The following is a 26048-nucleotide window of genomic DNA, read 5'->3' on the forward strand; positions in this document are numbered from 1 at the left end:
TCCACTCCTTTGTCAGTTGAAGTGTTCTTCTCTCTCTTTAGGCTGTATCCCCACCTATCGTTTACTCCTTAAATCTCCCACACCCCAGCCCCACCACTAACCTCTGCATATAAAAAAAAATCCTAATTAACATTTCTTCTGAAGAAGAGTTACTGGATTTGAAATGTTAACTCTAATTCCTCTCCACAGACTCTTTCAGACCTGCCGAGATTTTTCAGCAATCTCTGTTTTTGTTTCTCATTTCCAGCATCCACAGTTCTTTTTTTTATTTAGTGATTATTCATTTTTATTTTTGGTTTTCCCTCTTAACCTCGAGATTCTCTTCAACTACTCGTTTTGCAGCTTCTTTTTGCCTTTTCCACAACCACAATATTTTGTTATGATGTGGAGGCGCTGGTGTTGGACTGGGATGTATTTTTTTAACAATATTTTGTTGTGTAGCCAAATTTGGAATTTGAATGTGTGGCATATTGTGCACAAGCTTAGAGCTTCTGGATGTTCCAGATTCCTCCGTGTCTGCCTCTCATTCATGTCTCTGAAGGCATTGTTATGTCATCATTATGTATGCTTCTGACATTAATCACATTACTAAACAGAATTAATGTACAAAACTTTCTAAAGAGATTAAAAGAATGATTTTTTTTCTGTTCAAGAAGTACTGGAGCAGTGTTTTAAATCACAATAAGGAGAAACATCAAAATAAGTCTGAAACAATTTGCTGCCTGAATGATGTATATCTCATCTCCTGTGACAGGGTAAAGGAAGAGAAATGTAAATATGAAACAAAGCTGATGAAAGCAAATTTTCTTGACTGGATTCCTGTTGTTGATGGCCCATCATGTGACAGGATATTCAACTTGGGCATCCGTACTTATCAGCTCAGTCAGTGCTAGGAGTTAGTGCTACTTTTCATTAGGCGTTTCCTTCATCACCAACTACCTTTTATTGGGAAGGCACGATCATTTTAAACCTTGCTACTGATACAAAACAAAATATTGAAATGCCTATGATGTGTGGAATTTTGTTTGCTGCTTTACTTTGTTTTATTCAAACAATCAGATGTGGGGGTAAGTTATTTATGTTTTATTTCTTCTGGTACTTTTTAGTACATCTCTAAGGCAACTTTAGAAACTGATAATTCTTTTTACAACTTTCTTCCCCAAGCAGTCTTGCATATTGGAGTTGGTATCGACCTTTGTTTAAAGCTTGCTTTTTGGAACAATATCAAAACTCTTACTAATTGAATGGCTGTTTCAGAGACCTAACATAAGCAAGTTACATTATATGGTCTATTTTTGAGCTGTAAATATCAATGAGTCTATAATTACCCATGATGCAACAATTGTTTGCTGCTTTTAGGCTCAAGATTTGTTTTTAGTCTATCTTGCAATGTGTTAGAGTCTTTGCAAGCATTTTAGGCTCAGTACTTTTCAGAAGATGGTTAAATATATTGTCAGCTTATGATGCTTAAAAATGTGTTGCTGAAAAAGCGCAGCAGGTCAGGCAGCATCAAAGGAACAGGAGAATTGTCGTTTCGGGCATAAGCCCTTCTTCAGGCTTATGCCCAAAATGCCGATTCTCCTGTTCCTTTGATGCTGCCTGACCTGCTGCGCTTTTCCAGCAACACATTTTTAAGTTCTGATCTCCAGCATCTGTAGTCCTCACTTTCTCCCTGTCAACTTATGATGCCAAGGATTGAACGTTTATTCAATAAAGTTTCCTTTGAACAGGTGATTACTTGGAAAGTAAATAAAATTCAGAATAAGCTCTTTATTTAGGGTCAAATCACATTGATTTATGCACAGGCTGCAAAATGATGTACCTCAAATGTCTTCCATTAATGAGAGAGAGGCTTGCATTTAGTAAAACTAAGCTTTATTTAGAACATTTACTAAAAAGAACAATATAACTGACTTAATGTTAGAAATGTTTGTATCTACATCTGCAAAGAAGCATAAAAGAATTATGTACAGATATAAAGTATTTAATACTCAATCACTTGATATCAGATGAAAACAAATAGGATATCAATATAATTCTTAAAATTGGCAGATGGAATTTTAGTAATGGTCTTAAAATTATGCATATAGTGTGTTATAGAAGATGTTGATGTTTCCCAGCATTATTATCCCAGCTATTTCCGGATATCATTACACTTGCTTGTGTGTTAACTATGAATTAAAATCAGAAGGAGTTGGGTTGAATGAGATGGTAAAAAATATGGTTGACATAAATGAGAAATCCATTTAAGGTCATGCATAAGTCAGCAATGGGCAGATCAAATTATGACTAGCTTTCGGCATTTTGTCAAGCATATGGTACCATTGAAATACTTTTCCATTTTGTCTAATTTTCCTGTGAAAATATTGAAAATATTGAAATTTCTCAGTGGATTAAAAATTGAAGTGCTGCAAGTAAATTGTACAAATAAACCTCATGCGATTGGTCTGGTTGTGTATTTAGGTGGTATGTAACAGAAAAAGAAATCATTCCAATTTGAGTTAAAATATAGTCATTTTTCATCAAGATAATTTTGAATCATAAAGCAGCAATTTTCTAAAAATGCTGTTTAATTAACAAGATATAAAAAGAAACATAACCATCTTCCTGCTTATGTTTCAGATCCCAACGCTTTCCTAATATATAATCAAGACCATAAGAAGTGTGTGCATACAGAAAATGAACAGTCTGTATTAGCAAGAAATTGTGACCCTGCTGCTGAATCACAGAAATTTAGATGGGTTTCTGGTCAGAGGATTATGAGCATTAAATTCAAACTATGCCTTGGAGTTCCCAGCAAGGTAAACTGGGTTCCAATAACTCTCTTCCCATGCAACGAAACAAGTGATCTACAGTCATGGAGATGCATGAATGACACACTCCTGGCAATTGATGGGGCTGATCTTTACTTCAATTATGGAAATAAGAATGAGAGAAACATTATGCTGTACAGAGGATCGGGGAGTTGGAGCAGGTGGAAAGTTTATGGCACCGTAAATGATCTTTGTTCGATACATTATGAAGGTATGGAAAATTATCTAACAAGTGAATTAAAGAAATTATTTATTGTATCAATACATTTTGGGGAGGCAATGATCAATTGATATTATCACAAGACTATTAATCCAGAACCTAATGTTCTGGGGTCATGGGTTCAGACCCCACCAAGGCTGATGGTAGAATTTGAATTCAGTGCATAATCTGGAGTTAAGGGTCTAATGTTGAAGGGCTTTTGCCCAAAATGTCAATTTTCCTGCTCCTCGGATGCTGCCTGACCTGCTGTGCTTTTCCAGCACCACTCTGATCTAGACTCTGGTTTCCAGCATCTGCAGTCCTCACTTTTGCCTTAAGGGTCTAACGATGACCATGAAAAAATGCTCAATTATCAGAAAAACCCATCTAGTTCACTAATGTTCTTTAGGGAAGGAAATTGCTATCCTTACCCGGTCTGGCCTACATGTGACTCCAGACCCACAGCAATGTGGTTGACTCTTAACCGCCCTCTGGGCATTAGGAATGAGCAATGAGGCTGAGTCAGAGATGGTCACATCTCATGAGTGAATATATAGAGAGTCATAGAGATATACAGTGCAGAAATAGACCCTTCGGTCCAACTCATCCATGCTGGCCAGATATCGTAAATGAATCTTGTCCCATTTGCCAGCATTTGGCCACTATCCCTCCAAACCCTTCCTATTCATATATCCATCCAGATGCGTTTAAAAGTTGTAATTGTACCAGCGTCCACCACTTCATCTGGCAGCTCGTTCTATATACGTACCACCCTCTGCTGGCTGAGGGTTCCTTTTAGATCCCTTTTACATCTCTCCCCTCTCAACTTAAACCTTTGGCCTCTAGTTTTAGAATTCTCCACCCCATGGAAAAGACATAGTCTATTTACCCTATCCATGTCCCTCATGATTTTATAAACCTCTGTAAGGTCACCCCTTAACCTCCGATGTTTCAGGGCAAACCGCCTCAGCCTATTCAGCTACTCTCAATAGCTCAAATCCTCCAACTGTTGCCCCATTCACATTGACTCGTATTTTATCAGCAACAGATGGCCTAACCAGCTTTGGACTAAATGAGGTCTTTAAATGAACAATTAATGGTCAAGCCAATAACACGTGGGATGCTAGGAGAGGAGATTCTCCTTTAAAGGGTCTCAGTGTCTGATTGATGGACCCAGCATCAGAATGAGATCTTGAGAACTAGTTCCCTTCCTTTCCTGCTGAACCCTTTCCTCTCTTCCCATCATTCAACAACTCACCTATGGTCTGGTATCCCTCATTGATCCCTTGAATCAATGCATTACTGGCAGCTGACTCCACATTCCTGGTGGAGCAGAGGACTACAGCTCATAGAATCCCTCTAGTGTGCAACCAGGCCCTTCAGCCCAACAAGTCTCAACCGTTCCCCTATCCAATTATCCTATATATACCCCTGACAAATGCACCTAATTTACACATCTCTGAACACGATGGGCAATTTAATATGGCTGGTTCACCTAACCTGCATATCTTTGGACAGAGGGAGGCACAAGGAGAATATGTAAACTCCACACAGACAGTCGCCCGAGGTTGGAATTGAACCTGGGTCCCTGGCACTGTGAGGCAGCAGTTCTAACCACTAAGCCACCATGCCACCGAAAGCTCTAATGGTCCTCTGGAACCTCAGGGTGTATGTTTTGAATTTCCATCCCTGGGCCTTTGATCGTGTGGAAAGTCCACCTCTGCTTAGTTAAGTGCTCAAAAGACGCTTAGTTTATTGGGGTTTCTCTAAAGGAGATGATAGAGGACAGGTTCTCACCAGCTGTAGGGTGGGAACCTCTTCAGCTACATTAAATACCAGAGACATCAGTTTGGGATGAGTATGCTTGTTGCTGTTATAATGGCACACTAAATACCAACCCCTACTAGGTTGGGATGATTATATCTGCTGCTAATATACACACTTTAACACCTACCCTTATATTAATATTCCATCAGACAGACATTATTACCATTGAAGAGCTCTTTTAGTAGCTTCATTTTTAATAAGTGATGCAAATGTCAGTCAGCTCTTTGTGTACGGAGAGTTGGGTTGCAGCCAGTTTATTGTTTCAGTGTAAAATTTTGGTGTACAGATTTAAGTGTTTATATTAGCTGCTTTTCAAGCTACCATAAAAATAACAATTATGTCGTTTGTGGTTGAATTTTATTATGCTATTACTTGTAGATCTTGGAATGTAAATAATCCTAGCGTTTTTGTGGAAGAATATGTTACCATGATCTCAGAAACACTGTTAGACCTTACAGTGTATTAATATCCAAACAAAATCTGCTTTAAAAAATCTAAAATATCTGTAATCTTTGTAAATGTCATAATTAACCGAATCAAAATTCTGATATTGCAGCAATATTTTATACACTCCTCTTAAATGCAAATTAAATATCCACCAAAGATATATTTATCATGAATCATTGTTGAGTTTAGGGTACAAATCCATTTTAATTAATCTGAGCACATCTGAATTTGAGGTTCCTGGTTCTAACATTTCAGGTGAGATTAAAAAAAAGACAGAAAGGAGGGTAAGGAATTGAAGTGGAAATTTCAGCAAAGATTTCACCTTTTTGACTAATCATATGAAATAACTCACGGTGGCTGATATCCAGTCACCAGATCACCCTTTACTTACATGTGGAGAGTCCTTGACACAGATCCAACTTCCTCAGAGCTAGCTCTCAGAGTGAACAGAATGTCTGACACTCCTGTTCTTATCTGTCAGCCAGGGTTCCCTGATTAGACCAGATTAACAGTCCCAAATAGGGAACTCATAGATCAGTACATTATTATCAATGAGAATGTATTGGAATCACTGGAAAAAGCCTTCCACTGTTTGGAGTCATACTGGGCACAAAGGAAGATGGTTATAGTTTCTGGTTCAATAAAGAGTGCAGGAAGACATGCTAGAAGCAGCTAAGACATACTTGAAAAAAATGAAGTATAAACATGTAACTACAACACAGGACCACTCATGTGAAAATGGAATGCATCAAATAATAGAGCTCTGTTGGTAAATCGCCAAGACAAACTCTAAAAATGACACTTGAAGAAGAAGAGATGCATCTTACAGTTTAGAGTTACTAATACCAGATAAATTAATAAATAATGTGGAGAAAAATATCAGTGTATATTGAAAGAAATTAAATTGACTACAAGGGAAAATAGCAAAAGAAAGAATAAGAGTTTATATAAAGATTTAAAAGGTAAAATGCACATTTAAATAAAGCCGAGAATCAATATTGAATGCCTGAGTACAATTGCAAATGAAGGATGGGAGAAAGTTGACATACTAGAAAGGAGTATGGAGCAATTATTTAACATAACTTTAGGATGATACTGGTTTTGAAAAATTAAATCTCAAAGTGGAAAACTCACTGCGGTCATTTCTCCTAGTCCATTAAAAAAAAATCAAAGGTTCTGGCCAAAATCTTTTAGTCTTCTTAAAATAGACAAATTGTATTATGGGAGTGGAGAATACACGTTGAAACATATTTGTTCAAGAAGGGGCAGAAGAAACATTTGAGTAACTAGGATTACTAAATTCTATTTAACAATCCAATGGTCTTTAAAGCAACATTTCTAATTTTTTTATTTATCAGTTCTTAAGAATTCTGCTTCTCTTTCAGATTTATTTACAATATTTGGAAATTCAAATGGACAGCCATGTATACTTCCCTTTAAGTACCATAAGAAATGGTATGCAGACTGCACTACTGATGGCAGAACTGATGGCCTCCTATGGTGTGCAACTACTTCAGACTATGCTGACGGCCAGTGGGGACTTTGCCCAGTAAAATGTAAGTATACCGAAATATTATCATCAGTTCCATAAATACCTTACTTTAATGCAATCCCTACTGGATGTTGAAATCTCTGCTGCTCTATTTCTTAGACAAAAAGACTTGTACACCAGTGATGCAAGATAATTTATAAAGCAAAATACTGAGTTTCTGATGAGGGGCTTATGCCCAAGACGTCGATTCTCCTGTTCCTCTGATTCTGCCTGACCTGCTGTGCTTTTCCAGCACCACACTTTTCAACTCTGACTCTCCAGCAACTGCAGTCCTCACTTTCTCTCAAATTACTGAGTTAAACAAGTAAAAATAACCAGTGTTTTTGAAAATTTATCTATGATCTATCCATCATGTAAATCTGTCATTCAGGACTTTAAACTCCATTTCATAAATCAACAGTCTCTTCAGTGATAACACCATCCTTGGTAAATAAAACTGCTTCTATGTCTCTTTGCCTACTATTGACTTAGACAAATACTGAGACTTATATTCCCATTTAGCTTTGTATCATCAGCATATTTAGAGTAATGGATCTAAATATGCTGATGATACAAAGCTAAATGGGAATATAAGTCATGGGATCAAGTCATGGTTGGAATTTCGATTACTTACAGAGGCAGGTTTAGCACGCTCCTCTGTACAGATAACAATGGCCACGGAATGCCTCTATATGGATATTTAACGTAGTGGACATTACTTCAATGCATGCAGCTCACACAATGCGAGATTGTGAATGTGATAGGATTATTGGAAACATGTGCCCCAGCCCTACACCCAAATCACCCAAGAGAAGTGTAATTCGATCATTTAACTACTAATGCTCCCCATTATCAGCTTTTCTTTCTCCTGGTGTACTATCACCCATCCCTTTATCCGCCAGCTGTCATTCTCTCTCTCTCTGGGCTTTGGCTGCACCTACCCGCTCATTCCTTTCCCCTTGCCTTCACTCTCTCCCAATCTCCCCCCATGTCTTCAGCTTATGTACCACGTTACTATCAGTTCTGAAGAAGAATCACTGGATTCGAAACTATAGATAACTCTGCTTTCTCTCCATAGATGGTGCCAGACCTGCTGAGTTTCTCCAGCAATTTCTGTTTCTGTTACTTTTTAAAAAAATTCTTCATCTCTCAACATGACCCAAATGCCCCAGGTTTAGCCCTGCCAATCGCTGTCATGTGCTGTTCTGCCCTCTGGCTCATACCACCACCTGTCATGCACACATACGCACACTTACACTCCTGACTGATCTCTGCATAACTCCCAATTGACTTCCTGCAAATGCCCACTCCACGAGTGGCAGTTATATGCAATTCCAGATGCTGACCACTATAAGCCTAAGACTGAGACTGGACAACACCCCTGACTATTGCTCCTGACTGATCACAGACCCCCTTGACTTAACTGAGGTCCACTTCAACTTTGAGGTGTGTCATTTGGTTGAAGCAAAAGCAGTGTGTTTACCATGTAAGTTGCTAGTACATGCTGTGTGTATGATGCTGTTATAACACAGTGCTGCATGACAATATGTCCACCCTTGTCGGTGCACTGCTGACAATCATAATCAACTGCTTGCCTTTATTTCTCCATTAAAGTGCAAGGTAAGGCAGAACTACTATGAGCATCTAATTTATCAATGAGATGGCAAAGTGCAAAATTGCAAAGCAAGGAAGGCAGAAATGCTTTGATTGTGCAAGTAGGCACACAGTGAGCATGTGCTAAGTAAGCTTGTGAAAAGCCCCAAGGTGCTATAGGCTCTGATAAATGAGATGGGTGTCTGTCCTTGAGCACAAAGCTGTCTGACAGCAGTGTCACAATGTAAGGTGTTGGTACACTTCAAAGTGAGTTGGAGAAGTTCCATGATGATGTGGTCAGGCAGGTGTGTGTCCAATGCCAACTTTCATGCATGAAAGATGCAAGTAGTCACTGTCCAGGGAAGGTGCCCTGAGATGTTGGAGACCGCTGTCCAAGCTGGGGCTCAGAGAAGTGAGCAGTAAGCCGGATCAGCCAGGAACTTGCTCTGTGTCTTGTCAGGAATTACTGTTTGCGAATTGAATGCCGTATCTCCAAACTTGCATGCGACACTAAGCTGGTGGCACTGTGTGCTCTGAGAAGGTTGCGAAGAGGCTGCAGGGTGACTTGGACAGACTGGCTGAGTGGGCCAATACTTGATAAAGCACAGTAGTTCAGGCAGCATCCAAGGAACTTCGAAATTGACATTTTGGGCAAAAGCCCTTCATCAGGAATAAAGGCAGTGAGCCGGAAGCGTGGATAGATAAGCTAGAGGAGGGTGGGGGAAGGGAGAAAGTAGCATAGAGTACAATGGGTGAGTGGGGGAGGGGATGAAGGTGATAGGTCAGGGAGGGGAGGGTGGAGTGGATAGGTGGAAAAGGAGATAGGCAGGTAGGACAAGTCCGGACAAGTCATTGGGACAGTGCTGAGCTGAAAGTTTGGAACTAGGGTGAGGTGGGGGAAGGGGAAATGAGGAAACTGTTGAAGACTACATTGATGCCCTGGGGTTGAAGTGTTCCGAGGCGGAAGATGAGGCGTTCTTCCTCCAGGCGTCTGGTGGTGAGGGAGCGGCGGTGAAGGAGGCCCAGGACCTCCATGTCCTCGGCAGAGTGGGAGGGGGAGTTGAAATGTTGGGCCACGGGGCGGTGTGGTTGATTGGTGCGGGTGTCCTTTTGCCCGAAACGTCGATTTCAAAGATCCTTGGATGCTGCCTGAACTGCTGTGCTCTTTCAGCACCACTAATCTAGAATCTGGTTTCCAGCATCTGCAGTCATTGTTTTTACCTCAATACTTGATAAATGCAATATAATGTGGATAAATGCGAGGTTATCCACTTTGGTCACAAAAACAGGAAGGTAGATTATTATCTGAATGGTGGCGGTTTAGGAAAAGGTGAGATGCATCAAGACCTGGGTGTCATGGTGGTACAGTCGCTGAAGGTTGGCATGCAGGTGCAGCAGGTAATGAGGAAAGCTAATGGTACGATGGCCTTCATAGTGAGAGGATTTGAGTATAGGGATGTCTGGCTGCAGTTATGCAGGGTTTTGGTGAGGCCACATCTTGAGTATTGTGTACAGTTTTGGACCCCTAGACTGAGGAAGGATATTCTTGCTATTGAGGGAGTCCATGGATGGCTAACCAGACTAATTCCCGGGATGGCAGGACTGACATTTGAAGAAAAACTGGATCGACTTGCCTTGTATTCACTACAATTTAGAAGAATGAGGGATGGTCTCATAGAAACATATAAAATCCTGATGGGACTGGACAGGCTAAATGCAGGAAGAATGTTCTTGATGTTGGGAAAGTCCAGAACAAAGGGTCACAGTTTAAGAATAAGGGGTAAGCCATTCAGAACTGATTTGGGGAAGAATTTCTTCACTCAGAGAGGTGTGAACCTATGGAGGTCTCTACCACAGAAAGCCAGTTCATTAGATACATTCACGAGGGAGCCGGGCATAGCCCTGGGGGTTAAACAGATTAAGGGGTGTTGGGAGAGGGTGGGAGTGGGATACAGAAATTGCATAATTGGTCATAATCATATTGAGCAGTGGTGCAGGCTCAAAGGGCCAAATGGCCTATTCCTGCATACATTTTCTATGTTTCTATGTTTCTTTCTGCTGTGACAAAAAATAGAAAACTGCTTCTAAATGCACCGAGGTTAGGTACCAATAAAATGGAAATATATGCAAGTAGGCCACTCACTGCTCATGAGTTAGATTCGTCTAAATTTCTTTCATTTTTCCAATCTCACCACATTTTTCCAATTGATTCACCATTCCCACTTCATTCAGGGCCCGGAAAAATCCAATTAATTGCAAGGTAACAGCACTTTCATCACCTCAAAAACAGGAAAGTCCTGCAAAAGGACATTTGCCAGAGAACTGGAAATCACATGATAAAGAAAATGCTGAATGAGTTAAAGATACAGGATAAAAGATAGAGAAGATATTCTGCAGTAAGGTTAAAGAGAATCAAATAGACTCTGGACAATCAACACCATAGTTCTAGGATTAGAAATGCAATTTAAACTCAGCAGAGGGGCAGCTGTGTTATAGCTGTTACTGTGCAATGGCTGAAGTCTGTGAGAGTCAGAGCTGCAAACTTCAAACTCCAAGGTTCAGAAACCATAAGTCTCTATGGCAGTGGCCGAAAGCATATCTTAAAGCAAACACAGATTGAAGTAATGGTGGATATTTAAAAGCATTTGAAAGAGAGGCAGGTAACATTTGAAAAATGAGAAATGAAAGGGGCACAGGAAAATTACTGTGATGAATTTGTGGCATTGGGACAGTAGGATGAAAACCTTTTAACTGTAAAGTAAAAACCTATACTTGTATGATGCTGTGTGTGTTTTCCTTAAAGTTATCTTATCGAATAGTTCAGCTGTTATTTCCTGTTTTCTTGCGTTGATGATGTTAGCTTCAGTTAATAGCATTTGAAGTTAAAAAGTGATGCCTTATCATAGCTTATCCATAAGCAGAATGCTCCATGCTTCACTTGAAGGTCATTTCATTGGCACATTAGCTGTTGTCCACCATTGTCTTTCAAAGCACTTTCATTATAGCCAAATCTGTATGCAGCTGTGAAGCAGCATGAGTAAATTAATGACATAGAAAATAAAGTGTTCAGAGACATGTTCTTGTTATAAATGTTAATAAAGCCTCGGAAAATGTTTACAAATGATCAGTAAATATGTTTGCTCTTTTGTAGCCTCTGCACATCTCACGTTTGGAATTATTAATAAGGTTATTACAGTTTACAGTGCAGCTCACTTTTTTATTGCTGATGAACTTTATTTATTTAATATGGTAGACTTGTTTAATATATTGTCTTTAGATATAGTGAAAAGTGGATAATGTTGCCATGTTCCGCCACCATCTTGGATTTCAGAATAAACTACTGAACAATAATAATTATTAATATTATCTATATAGACATATATGATTGAAATTATTCTTCTAATAACAAAGATGAACGCATATGAGTCCACACGTTACTCCTCAACAACATCATTAGAAAATATTGTGACAATTCCATACTTAGGATTTAAATCTACCTCTCGATTCTTCCATGTTCTTTCAAATATCTGACAGTTTGTCCAGCATCCCACATTGGAAGAGTACTAATCTAAACTCCTATTCTGTGAACATTTCTGATATACAGTTGACATGTTTGCTAAGTTTGAATCCACAGCTGTATGGACGAATTTCTTTTCACATAGTAATGTATTCCATCCTGTGCTTTAATTTACCTTTGACACTGGAGCAGTCAAATGAGCTCACTTTCCTTGAAGTTCTGAGAAACCAGCAAGCGGTCTCTGCTACTGTCTATCGCAAACCAGCCTTCACTGGTCAGTGTGCATATTGGAATTCCCACTGTTCTATGTGCTGGAAGACTGGCCTTTTCGGCAACCTTGTAAATAGGGCCCAAGCCAATCATTCACTGTGCAAATTTGATGCTGAAATAGGCCTCATCAAGACCATCCTGCAGAATAACAGCTGTCCTTATCAAGTAATTTCTTGCTCTATACAGCACAAACTCATGAACCGTCCTAAGGTGGTCACTCTGCAGTCTGAAATGTGCCTGGTCAGCTTCAGGTTGGGTTATTTACCTCAAAAGTTTGAGCTACGGGTGAAGCTAGTAGCAAATCACGTCTTATTTGCCATAAGCGGATGCTGCAGTCAAGCCAAAGAGTTGTTCTGCTTCTCACACAAATGAATCATGTGGTATATGAATTTCAGTGTGGATGTGCAGCGAGGCATAAAGGCTATTGATCCCAAAGACTGTCAGAAATTTCAAGCAGCTTGTGCCTTCAGCAGTTTGCAACTGGCAAAGGATTAACCATAACCAACCAACCCTTGCTTTCACAACTGAAAACATAGTGATCGACATTTGATTTGATTATATGATTGGTCAACAATAGTTAAACAATCTCGAGTGAGCTAAGAATTACTCTGACAACCAAGTTAGACATGTCAGTCAAGCTCACCATATAGCATGCTTGTGCATAATGGAAGCTACATATGTTAATACACAGGTACCTGTTCTTTGCAGCCTGGGAAAAAAACACATATAAATGTCGCACCTGTTTCAGCTCAACAAAATGGATGATTGCCTTTCTCTGGATCAATTCTCAGAGTAATGCAATGATCAATCATGGTAAACATACCTAATTTAAAATTTAAACAAAGCTGGTAATCAAACTCTACTTAGAAACTAATAAGCTCTTCTCATATAGTATTATTTTTTTCTCTTTACATTGGTAGTTCTTTTGAATTGAACTGATGAAAACAAAACAAATACTTTGACAACATGCATCTTTTTCCAGCAATACTCAAATTAAATATGAGGACTCCAGAAGTCATTATTTTCAGTTCCTGCCCCAAACTCTGTTCCTCAGCTGTCAGCTACAAATTTCCTCCTGGCAATGTTTAAACCTGGTCCAAAATCTTGGTGACATATTGTGTCAGGATCCTTCCTTTTGCTGGCTCTCTGTGAGAAGCATCGTTTGGGTCTGGTTTTAAAGTGATTCAGATAATTAAAGCTTTTCCTCCCTGGATTGCTTCTTTGACAATAGGATGTGCTGCATCTGGGGATTCAAGATGGCGGTGATCTAAGAGGTCTGCCTTGTTGAGCTTCGCACCACAATCCAGGCAAAGTGGTGCTTTCACCCTCCCCTTACTTGGCATTTTTGTAAAAATTGGCAGTGTAAAGTCCCCAGACTCTCTAAATATCACTTTGAGTGTTCAGAGAAAGGGGCTGAGTGGATTGCAACAGGCAGGCCATCCCTGCAGCAACTGACTGGCCCGCGGCCGCAGCACCAACTGCAGAGGCACCTTTGAACTTACCCAAGCAGCAGAGTTTGGTCTCGGAGTTTGACAAACTCCGAGAGAGGATTGAATTGGCACTGGAGGAGTCCTGGCCCAGAGTGGAACTGATCTCGGCCATGCTACAAAAGCATGAGCAGGAGATCCAACATTCTGGGCAGTGCATGGAGGAGGTGCAGTAGCGTACTGCAGCATCAGAGACCACAGTGGAATCCTTGGCAGGGTGGATTCAGACCCTGGAAAAACAGGTGCGGGCCTTGATCGAGCAGGTTGACGATCTTGAAAATCAAGGTCGGAGAAAAAATGTCTGCATTATCGGGTTGCCAGAACAAGAGGAGGGAGATCAGCTGGTCAGCTTCCTGGAGCAATGGCTCCCACAGCTCCTGGGAATGGGAGCCGAATCGAGCCAGGTGCAAGTTGAGCGGGCTCACCGGATCGCGGTGTGCAAACCTGGATCGGACCAGCACCCCCGCCCAATCCGAGCGTGATTTCAGTGTTACATAGACAAACAAATGGTTTTGGAAGTTTCCAGAAAGCTGGGGAAAGACCCAGACCCCTATCTATAAGGGGTTGAAAATCATGAATTTTGAAGGACTTTTCTGGGGCTGTGACCCAAAGAGACTTGAACATTCAAAATTCTGTAAGGTACCCAGCAAGTGTTGCACTTCAGCCGTGGAGAGTCCATGCATAGTTTTGATTCAGCAGAGAAGGCAAATGATTACCTAGATATTTTATAATAGACTGGTTGAGTCAAATACTATGGACAATAGTATTCCCTTTGTTCTCTCTGTTTTTTTTGTTTGCCTGGCTTTGTTCCTATAATATGTCAGGTAGGTTTTTTTCTCTTTCTTGTTATTTTTGCGAGTCCCTTTTTTATCTTTTTTTTTGGTTGGGGTAGTCATTTCTTTTATTGATAACATGTACAACAAGGATTTCTGCCTCGAGGACTGATTCATTCTGTGTTCCAGATACATTCCCCCACCAAGCACTGGGTGAAAAGAGTTGCCTTAGTTCCTCTCTAATCCTGTGATCATATGTTTTACATTTATGTTCCTACTTATTGAGTGTTTTGCTAAATGATATAACTGTTTACATTAAGTTAGCAAGACCGTTGATTAGTATATAATCTGCAATAAATCTCCTCTCAGCCTCCTTCGCTCCAAGGATCAAACTCCAGCCAGAGTAACATTTTCTAGTTCTGCCAATGTTCCTCTCCAATCCATCTGCTCTATTGTGGTCACATCACTGACTAGAAGTTTAATTAATTATGGCCTAACTAGTGTTTTATATGTGTTGAGGATAATTACCTTGCTTTTGTCCATTCCTTGATTAATAAAACTATATCAAATGCATTCTTAACTATGTTTTCTACCTGTGTTACTACTTTCAGGCATCTTTGGGCATATACTTCTATGCCCTTCAACTCTTATACACTTCTGGATGTCCTATCACTTCATCAAAGATCCTGATACAACACCTTCCAAACCCATGACCACTTCCATCTAGAAGTAGCAGATAGATCATAACATCATCACCTGGAAGTTCCCCTCCAAGCCAGTCACCATCCTGATTTGGAAGTATATCATCATTCCTTCAGTGTCACTGGGTCAAAGTCCTGAACTTTCTGACTGAACAACATGTGGGTCAACCTACAGCACATGGATTGTAGTTGTTTAAGTAGTTCACCACCATCTTCTCAATAACAGACAATGAATGCTGGCCCAGCCAGTGATGCCCACCTCCCACAAGTCATAGAGATGCACAGCACAGAAACAGACTCTGTGGCCCAACTCATCCATGCCAACCAGGTATCCTAAATCAATCTACTCCCATTAGCCGGCACTTGGCTCATACCCTTCTAAATCCTTCCTAGTCACATATCCATCCTGATGTCTTCTGAATGTTGAAATTATACCAACCTCCACCACTTCCTCTGGCAGCTCATTCCATGCACACACCAGCCTCTGCCTGAAAAAGTTGCCCCTGAGGTCCATTTTCAATATTACCCCTCTCACCTTAAACCTATGCCTTCTAGTTCTGGACTCCCCACACCAGGGAAATGATCATATCTATTTACCCTATTCATGCTCCTCATGGTTTTATAAACTTCTATGAGGTCACCCCTCAGTCACCAATGCTCCAGAGAAAAGAACTCCAACCTATTCAGCCTCTCCCTATAACTTAAACTCTCCAACCCTGGCAACATCCTTGTAAATCCTTTCTGAACTGTTTCAAGTTTCACAACATTCTTCCGATAGGAGGGAGGTGAGAATTGCACACAATATTGCAAAAGTAGCCTAACCAATGGCTTGTACAGCGCAACATGACCTCTCAACTCCTATACTCAATGTGCTGACCAATAAAGGAAAGCTTACCAAACACCCTCTTCACTATCCGATTTACCTGTCATTCTACTTCGGAGGAGCTATGAACCCGCACTCCAAGGTCTCTTTGTTCAGCAACACTCATCAGGACCTTACCATCAAGTGCATTGATTTGCCTTTCCAAAATGCAGCGCCTCGTACTTATCTAAATTAAACTCCATCAGCTACTCCTTGGCTCATTGGCCCATCTGATCAAGATCCAGTTGTACTCTGAGATAATCTTCTTCGCTATCCACTGCATCTCCAATTTTGGTATCATTCTGCAAAGTTACTAACTGTGCCTCCTATGTTCACATCCAAATCATTTATATAAATGACAAAAAGCAGTGGACCCAGGTCGCCAGTCTGAAAAGCAACCCTCCTCCACCACCTTCCATCTTCTATCTTTGCACCAGTTCTGTAGCCAGATAGCTATTTCTCCCTGTATTCCATGTGACCTAATCTTGCTGACCAGTTTACCATGAGAACCCTTGTCGATCACCTTACTGACGTTCATGTACAAGACATCCACCACTTTGCCCTCATGAATCCTCTTTGTTACTTCTTCAAAGTAAAAAAACAACTTGTACAATACACATTATTTTCCTTTGGTTCACAGATGCATTACTTTCCATAAGACCCAATGGGATATCATGTGCCAGTTCTTTTTTCTATTACTCGCAGTTTACCACATTCTTCCTTATCATAAATTACAGGAACAATATTCTTATGATTTACAAACTTCTCAATCATGTCACTACAATTAAGTTTAAGTCATTGATATATATCATAAAAAGTAAATGATCTGGTTCAAAATCCTATGGAATCCTGCTGGAAACTGCCTTCTTATCACCATTACTTTTTGCTTCCTGCCACTGAATCCATTTTCAGTCTAACTTTTATAGACTTTAACTCCCTGACCAATATGCCTTGTGGAATCTTGTCAAAAACAGTGCCAAAACACAGATAAATTAATTCAAATGTGCTTCCCTCATTCTTGTCACCATTTCAAAAAATTAAAACATATTAGTCAGCTTCAACTTATCCTTGACAATTTCACACTGTTCTCCTTGACCAATCTGTGTATTTTTAAATTACCATTAGAACTGTCTCTGAGAATGTTCTTTTCTCAACAAATGCCTAGCGCCAAGCTTAGGCTGACTGATCTCTAATTGCTTAGTCTATTCCTTTATAACATGGTAGATACGAGCTGTCATTCGCTGTCATCTAGTCCTTTGACACTATGCTTGTTTCCAGAGAAGATTAGAGAATGATAATCAAGCCTCCAACACTTCTTCCATTCTTCCAGTAACAGTCTAGAATCTATTTCATATAGAGCTGTAATTTATCACTTTTGAAACATGCTAATTCCTCTAATATTTATACTCTTGTCTCTTTATCCCCATCCAATATTTTATTATTATTCTTTCCTAAAAAGCATTCATGATCCCCTATTGTCTTTGTTGCTTCATTTCTAAACTGAGTTTCATCATAAATATCCTGTATCAAAGGAGACTTATGCATAGCACAAAGATTACTAAAAAAAAGCTGAATGCACTGACATGCACATGGCGTTGTTGTACAGGAAACTTCCTCTTGATATCCACATCTGGACATTGTCTTGATGGTCTATTTTTCTGTCTTTCCCTTTGCAAACTTTCAGAGACACTGTTTTTGCGTGCAAAACATGATGATCTGTCAGCTTTATCTCCAAGCCAACATGAAAGGAGATGCAAAAATAAAAGCAAAATTCTACATCTATCAGAAAAGAACCCAGAAAATTCTGGAAAAAGAAATTGGCATACCTGACAGCATCTGTAGAGAAAAAGAATTAATTAGGTACAACTCTTTGTTAATTTTTCTAAGTGTGATGACTAAAACACCACCCCCATGGTGAGGATTGTGGAAAGAGAGAGAGAGATACAGACAGACAGAGAGACAGAGAAAAATGGCACAAGCTTTTGAGGTCATCACCTTGTTCTCCATCCATGCATCCATACCTCCAATTGTTCCCAAATTGTGCAACTTGAGTCTCCCACATCCCTCTCAAAACCTGGTAAGTAATTTGCCAAGGTTTCCCAGTTAAAAAATAGTTACTTTTCTCATTTGCCAGGGATGGAGATGACTGGGAGGGTAGCAAACTGAGGCCCTTAAGTGACCACTAGTTAACTATTTTAGGTTCTCAATTGTTTGTGAGTCAAGGTAAATCTCCCATAGTACTTCCCAGTGGTGCTTAATTGCAGAAACTGTGAGAAGGGGTGAGTTTCTCTCTAAGGCCAACTCAAATCCCATTAATTCACTTTCTCTCCATCTTTCCCACCACCTCCAAAGTGGGAAAAATCACACCCTCATTTCAAGCCCAAGATACTCTTCCTTGTTATAGCCATAAGACATTCAGGAGTGAGAAGTTGGCAAAGTAGACAAAGTCCCTACTCTTTCATCTGACGTCATGTGGAATGTGTGCTTGCTGGTAGTGTTAAAGATTGCAACAGGCAGAGCTAGGTCTTAAATCAGCTCTTTCAGAAAAGGAGGAAAGGAAATAGGCATGGATTCAGCATTGAAGGGAGCATTGCATTTAAATGAAAGAAAATCATGTTATTGATAAAGTAGTGTACTGCTGTTTCGGCATGCTGTTTAAGTTACAGAAGGTGTATGCTTAAATATAAAATCTTATTGGAGATGGTGAGATTTTCTGAAGATATAAGTGTAGGAAATTCTACAACCATCTTCAAAGCTGCTTTGGTCATTGTTTCAGATGGAAAAAGTTCCGAACAGTGTACAGGCTATCCAAATGAAAGATTGATTTCAAGTGTCTGAAAGGCAAATTACAGTGAAAATAGAAGTTTTCTGGCAGAACTTTATAGCAAACAGTTAAATCTTGTACAGATGGCTCCTGTATCCGTTCTCTCACAAAAAGTCAGCTGCAAAATAAAAAAAAACCTGGAAGTCATCGAGAAATAAAACAGCATCCTTGATTCATCAGCAGCAGCAATTATCTCCAGTGTATCCAAGACTTCTTCCTTTCATTGTTCTGCAGAACTGCACCATCGCTGTATAATCTAGATACAGGCAAGCCATGTTGTGTTCAGTAACAATTATCTGGTAGGAGAAAGTGAGGACTGCAAATGTTGGAGATCAGAGTTGAGAGTGTTGTGCTCTCTACATTGGGGAGATAGGGAGACAGGAAACCCAAAGAATCCTTTCACATCCGACAGCAATTTACGTGTGCCTTCACCAAAGTTATCTATGGTATCCGTTGCAGCTGATGTGGTTTCATTTACATCGGGGAGACAGGATGCCAACTTGTGGATTGTTTCAGAGAATATGTCTGGGACACCTTCACCAACCATCTCCACCGCCTTGTGGCTGAATACTTCGACCCCCACTCCCCCTCCACCAATGACACGGAGGTCCTGGGCATCCTCCATCACCAAACCCTAACCACCCGATGCCTGGAGGAAAAACGCCTCATGTTCCACCTTGGGACTTGGCAACCACACAAGATTAGTATGGATTTCACCAGTTTCCTCATTTCCCTTCACCCCCACCTTATCCTAGATCCAAACCTCCAACTCGGCACTGCCCTCTTGACCTGTTCATTGCCTTGCCCATCTATCCACTCCATCCTCCTCTCTGACCTATTACCTTCTCCCCCACCTTCATCTATCTATTGCATTCTCAGCTTCATTCCCCTCAGCCCCACTCCCTCCGAACTATCTCTTATCACCTCAGCTCTCAAGCCGCATTCCTAATGAAGGGCTTGTGCCCGAAACATCGATTCTCCTGCTCCTCAGATGCTGCTTGACCTGCTGTGCTTTTCCAGCACCAAACTCTGGACAGCAATTATCTGGTTCCCAGATTTGAATAATTAACATGAAATGTGGAAAAGAGACCTGATACTTTTGATCACTGGTGCCTGTGAAAAATTCTGAACAGCATTGAATCATACCAGGACAACCCACAAATACGTTTTTCGTTTTCATGTCACCAATGGGTGGCACGGTGGCACAGTGGTTAGCACTGCTGCCTCACAGCGCCAGAGACCGGGTTCAATTCCCGCCTCAGGCGACTGACTGTGTGGAGTTTGCACATTCTCCCCGTGTCTGCGTGGGTTCCCTCCGGGTGCTCCGGTTTCCTCCCACAATCCAAAAATGTGCAGGTTAGGTGAATTGGTCATGCTAAATTGCCCGTAGTGTTAGGTGAAGGGGTAAATGTAGGAGAATGGGTCTGGGTGGGTTACGCTTCGGCGGGTCGGTGTGGACTTGTTGGGCCGAAGGGCCTGTTTCCACACTGTAAGTAATCTAATCTAAAAAAAGTAATAAATTCTGCCTTTCTCTGGACATTGCACCAAAACATTGGTTTCTAGAGTGTCTAACCAAATGCATGAATTACCAACAGTGTTGAAATCATAAGTGAGTGTTCTACAAAATGCTATGGACCTCCCATATATAGGACTAGATGATTCAGCAGGAAGTGGCATTTCCATCAGAATATGACTCATCCTACTATAGCAATGTCTCTGGTTGTAAGTTTGCTCGCTGAGCTTGTGGATATGTTCTCAGAGATTTTGTCACAATGCGAGGTAACATCTTAGAGTCATAGAGATGTACAGCATGGAAACAGATAATTCAGTCCAACCCATCCATGCCGACCAGATATCTCAACCCAATTTAGTCCCACGCGCTATCACCCGGCCCATATCCCTTCAAACGCTTCCTATTCATATACCCATCCAGGGGCCTTTTAAATGTTGCAATTGTACTAGCCTCCACCACTTCCTCTGTCAGCTCATTCCACACACATACCACCCTCTGTGTGAAAATGTTGCCCCTTAGGTCTCTTTTATATTTTTCTCCTCTCACCCTAAACCTATGCCTTCTAGTTCTGGACTCCCCGATCCCAGGGAAAAGACTTTATCTATTTATCCTATCCATGCCCCTCATAATTTTGTAAACCTCTATAAGGTCACCCCTCAGCCTCCGATGCTCTAGGGAAAACAGCCCTGGCCTATTCAACCTCTCCCTATAGCTCAAATTCTCCAGCCGTGGCAGCATCCTTGTAAATCTTTTCTGAACCCTTTCAAGTTTCACAACATCTTTCTGACAGGAAGGAGACCAGAACTGCACGCAATATTCCAAAAGTGGTCTAACCAATGTCCTGTACAGCCACGACATGACCTCTCAACTCCTGTACTCAGCACTCTGACCAATAAAGGAAAGCATACTAAATGCCTTCTTCGCTATCCTATCTACCTGTGACTTCACTTTCAAGGAGCTATGAACCTGTACTCCAAGGTCTCTTTGTTCAGCAACACTCCCAAGGACGTCACCATTAAGTGTATAAGTCATGCTAAGATTTGCTTTCCCAAAATGCAGCACCTCACATTTATCTGAATTAAACTTCATCTGCCATTTCTCAGCCCATTAGCTCATCTGGTCCAGATCCTGTTGTAATCAGAGGTAACCTTCTTCGCTGTCCACTATACCTCCAATTTTGGTGTCATCTGCAAACTTACTAACGACACTTCTTATGCTCACATCCAAATCCTTTACATAAATGATGAAAAGTAGTGTCCCAGCACTGAGCCTTGTGGTACTCCACTGGTCACAGACCTCCAGTCTGAAAAACAATCCTCCATCACTACCCTCTGTCTTTTACCTTTGAGACAGTTCTGTATCCAAATAGCCAGTTGTCCCTGTATTCCATCAGATCTAACCTTGCTAACCAGTTTCCCGTGGGGAACCTTGTCGAATGCCTTACTGAACTCCATATAGATCACATACACCACTCTGCCCTTATCAATCCTCTTTGTTACTTCTTCAAAAAACTCAACCAAGTTTGTGAGACATGATTTCCCATGCGCAAAGCCATGTTGACTATCCCTAATCAGTCCTTGCCTTTCCAAATACATGTACATCCTGTCCCTCAGGATTCCCTCCAACAACTTGCCCACCACCGACGTCAGGCTCACTGGTCTATAGTTCCCTGGCTGGTCTTTACCAACTTTCTGAAATAGTGGTATCGCATTAGCCAATCTCCACACTTCCGGCACCTCACCTGTGACTATCGATGACACAAATATCTCAGCAATGGGCACAGCAATCAGTTCGCTAGCTTCCCATAGAGTTCTAGGGTACACCTGATCAGGTCCTGGTGATTTATTTACTTTCATGCATTTCAAGACATCCAGCACTTCCTGCTCTGTAACATGGACATTTTTCAAAATGTTACCATCTATTTCGTTAAAAATCACACAACACCAGGTTATGGTCCAACAGGTTTAATTGGAAGCACTAGCTTTCGGAGCACCGCTCCTTCATCAGGTGGTTGTGGAGGACACAATTGTAAGATACAGAATTTATAGCAAATGTTTACAATGTGATGTAACTGAAATTATACATTGAAAAATACCTTGATTGTTTGTTGAGTCTTTCATCCGTTCGAATACCATGATAATTTCACTTCTTTCATGTGGAAATCACAAAACTTTTTTTAAAAGGTTACATTCTCAGGTTAACTGTAACAATTGGTGTTAGTCAGACAGTATGTTGAAGGTGTTAGTCCCCTGTGTTCTCTGTCTGTGCCATAATGTTTAGACTGATTCTACTCTAAAAGTGAGATAACAGAGTCTTACATGGATTCATGCAGTTTTTGAGCAAAGTGCAGTAGAACTCTGCAAATCCAAATTCACCCCACAAATGTGTGTGTGTGTGTGTGTAGTGAGTGTAGAGTGTCTTAAGTCTGTGAGGCGGTGCATGTGTGAGTGTGGGAGTGTGTGTCTGTAGGTGTATGTGTGTCTGGGACTGGGGGTTGTGAGTGTCTGTGAGAGAGAGTGTATATGTGTGTGCGTGAGTGTAGAGTGGTCTAAGTGTGTGAGGGGATGCATGTGGGAGTGTGTGTCTGTAAGGGCGTGTGTGAGTGTCTATGTGCATGTCTGTGTATACGTGTGTCTGTGTGTATGTACGTGTATAGGAGAGTGTGTGTGTGTTTGTGTGTGTGTGTGTGTGTATAGTGCAATGGTGGTCAACTGTCGTGTGACATGAACCCAAGGTCCCAGCTGAGGCCTTCCCTATGGGTACGGAACTTAGCTATCAGCTTCTGCTTGGCCACTTTTCGCTGCTGCCTGTCCCGAAGTCCGCCTTGGAGGATGGTCACCCGAAGGTCTGAGGTCGAAGGTCCTGGACTGCTGAAGTGTTCCCCAACTGTGAGGGAGCACTCCTGTCTGTTGATTGTTGTGCGGCGCCCATTCATCTGTTGCCGTAACCTTTGCTCGGTTTCCCCAATGTACCATGCCTCAGGGCATCCTTGCCTGCATCGTATAAGATAGACAACGTTGGATGAGTCACATGAGTACATGGTGGGAGGTGTCCCCACGTGTGATTGTGGCATCCATGTCCACACTCTGACACTTCTTGCAGCGCCTACCATGACAGGATTGTATGGAGTTGTCCTGAAAGCCGGGCAGCTTGCTACGAACAATGATCCGTTTGAGGTTTGATGGTTGTTTAAAGGCAAGCAGTGAAGATATGGGAAAGGTCTTGACGAGGCATCTCCAAATCACGACTACTATCTATTTCCTACATTCTATATCTTCCATGTCCTTTTCCACATAAATACTGACAGAAAATACTTGTTTAGTATCTCCCCAATCTCTTGCGGCTCCACAGAAAGGCTGCCTTGCTGACCTTTGTAGGGCTCTATTTTCTTCCTAGTTACCCTTTTGTCCTTAACGGACTTGTAAAAACCCTTTGGATTTTCCTAACCTCTATTTACCAAAGTTATCTCATGTCCCCTTTTTGCCCTCCTGATTTCTCTCTTAAATATACTCCTACTGCCTTTATACTCTTCTAAGGATTCACTTGACCTATCCTGTCTATACCTTACATATGCTTCCTTCTTTTTCTTAACCAAACTTGTGTGAGCCTCTGGTGAAGCATTGGTGTTCTGTCCCACTTGCTATTTATCTGTCTCGATTTGTTGTGATGGGTGATATCATTTCCGGTTCTGTTTCTGAGAGGTTGGTAAATAGGGTCCAAATCTACATATTCGTTAATGCAGTCCTGGTTTGATTGCTAGGTCTCTAAGAATTTCCATGTGAGTCTTTGTTTAACCTGTCCCAGGATGGATGCACTGTCCCAGTCGAACTGGTGTCCCTCTTCACCTGTGTACCTGTGTTAGTATCATATACAAAATGCCCTGCAAGGACTGCAACAAACATTATATTAGATAAACTGGCAGGAAATTAGCCACCAGGATACAGGAACACCAACTAGCCACCAAAAGACATGACAATCACTAATATCTATACATAAGGATGAGGAAAGGCACCACTTCGACTGGGACAAGCCAAACATGAGAATTCCTAGAAACACGGCATTCTAACTGGAACTCTGTCAACAAACACAGTGACCAGGATCCCATTTGCCACCCCCTGAGAAAAAGAACAGGAAATAACGTCACCAGAGGAAATGACGTCACCACAGGAAATGGCATCACCAACCCAAGGAAACCCAAGCACATAAATAGAAAGTGGGCTATATCACCAGTGCTTCATCTGGAGGCTCACTGATGATGTTACCTAGTAGGGTGACAAAACATCTGGAAATGAACCTTCCAGCTCAGCGAGCAAACCTACATCCAGAACCTCAGTCTGAGCTACAAGTCTTCTCAAAACTTGTTAGTAAGGGAGTTCTGAGAGGGATTAAAGAGCATAGGGAATGGAGTGGGCATATGAAGGGGAATGAGAGAGAATGGGTTATGAAAGGGGCTTGGGAGGCATGATAGGGTGAGGAGTGAACATAATCATAAGGCAGCAGCATGGAGTATATGAGGAGAGTTGATGGAGTATGGGGTGTGTGAGGGAATTGAGGGGAATGGAGGAGTGGCCAACAGTCATTCAGTAAACTGCGGGATGCCACAGTGAGTATGTGTCCTCTAGCCTGCTGACCACAGCATCCACAGGCCTTCAACAGGGGATCAGCGGCCGTGACTGCAGCTCATTCTCAACTTTCTGAAGTGAACATTCATGCATTTTCCCTCAGCTTTCAGGAAGGTGATGACTGTGAAACAATTGTAGATTGCCTTAAAACCCTATCTTGTTCACTAACACCTTATAGGTAAAGGAGCATTGCCACTCTTACCATCAGATCAGGAGACCTCAACATAGAGGAGCAGGATTAGGCCTGTTCCACCAACCGATCATGGCTGATATGTTTCTCAACCCTATTCTCTTGCCTTTTCCATATAACCCTTGATCCTCTTACTAATCAAGAACCTATCTACTCTATCTTAATTACGCTCAATGACTTGGCCTCCACAGCTTTCTATGACAATGTATTCCACAGACTAACTACTCTCTAACTGAAGAAATTTGTCCTCATCTAAATTCTAAAAGGTCGTCACTTAACTCTGAGGCTGTGCCCATGGGTTCTTGTCTCTTACTTATGAAAATATCTTCTCAATGTCCACTCTATCCAGATCTCTATCCAGATTGAGCACAGACCCAGAGTTCTTAATGCTCCTCACATGACAAGCCCTTTAACCCCAGAATCATTCTTGTAAATTTCCTGTAGATCCCCTCCAATGCCAGTACCTTTTTAATTAGAAACGGGGCCCTGTATTGGGCACTAGTAAGCTCAACATCCCTGCTTTTGTATTCTAGCCTTCTCTCATAAAATGAATGCTAACATTGCATTTGCCTTCCTAACTGCCAACTAAACCTATGTGTTAACCCAAAGACAATCCTGAACTAGGACTCCTATTTCCCTTTGTGCCTCAGACTTCTGAAGCCTTTCCCTGTTCAGAAAATATTCTATGCCTCCATTCTTCCAAAGTGCATAACCTCTCACATTCTCACATTGTATTCCATCTGCCACAACTTTGCCCATTTGCCTAGCCTGTCCAAGTCCTCCTGCAACTTCCCCGCCTTCCTCCGTGACTCCCTCGTCAGGTCCACACCCCCCACCAACCCAACCTCCACTCCCGGCACCTTCCCCTGCAACCACAAG

The 26048-nt window shown here is 41.4% G+C and overlaps 1 protein-coding gene across 1 annotated transcript in view; it reads left to right on the forward strand.

The window, feature by feature from the left end:
- Nucleotides 1–895: 895 nt before the first annotated feature.
- mrc1a (mannose receptor, C type 1a) overlaps nt 896–26048 on the forward strand; it is a 151084-nt gene continuing 125931 nt past the window's right edge. The window contains exons 1-3 of the mRNA XM_043690393.1: nt 896–1067; nt 2623–3024; nt 6672–6842. Coding sequence (XP_043546328.1) covers nt 1001–1067; nt 2623–3024; nt 6672–6842 — 640 coding nt within the window. The 5' untranslated portion in view covers nt 896–1000. The remainder of the gene's footprint in view (nt 1068–2622; nt 3025–6671; nt 6843–26048) is intronic.

Source organism: Chiloscyllium plagiosum, chromosome 5, assembly GCF_004010195.1.
Source record: "Chiloscyllium plagiosum isolate BGI_BamShark_2017 chromosome 5, ASM401019v2, whole genome shotgun sequence".
NCBI lineage: Eukaryota > Metazoa > Chordata > Chondrichthyes > Orectolobiformes > Hemiscylliidae > Chiloscyllium > Chiloscyllium plagiosum.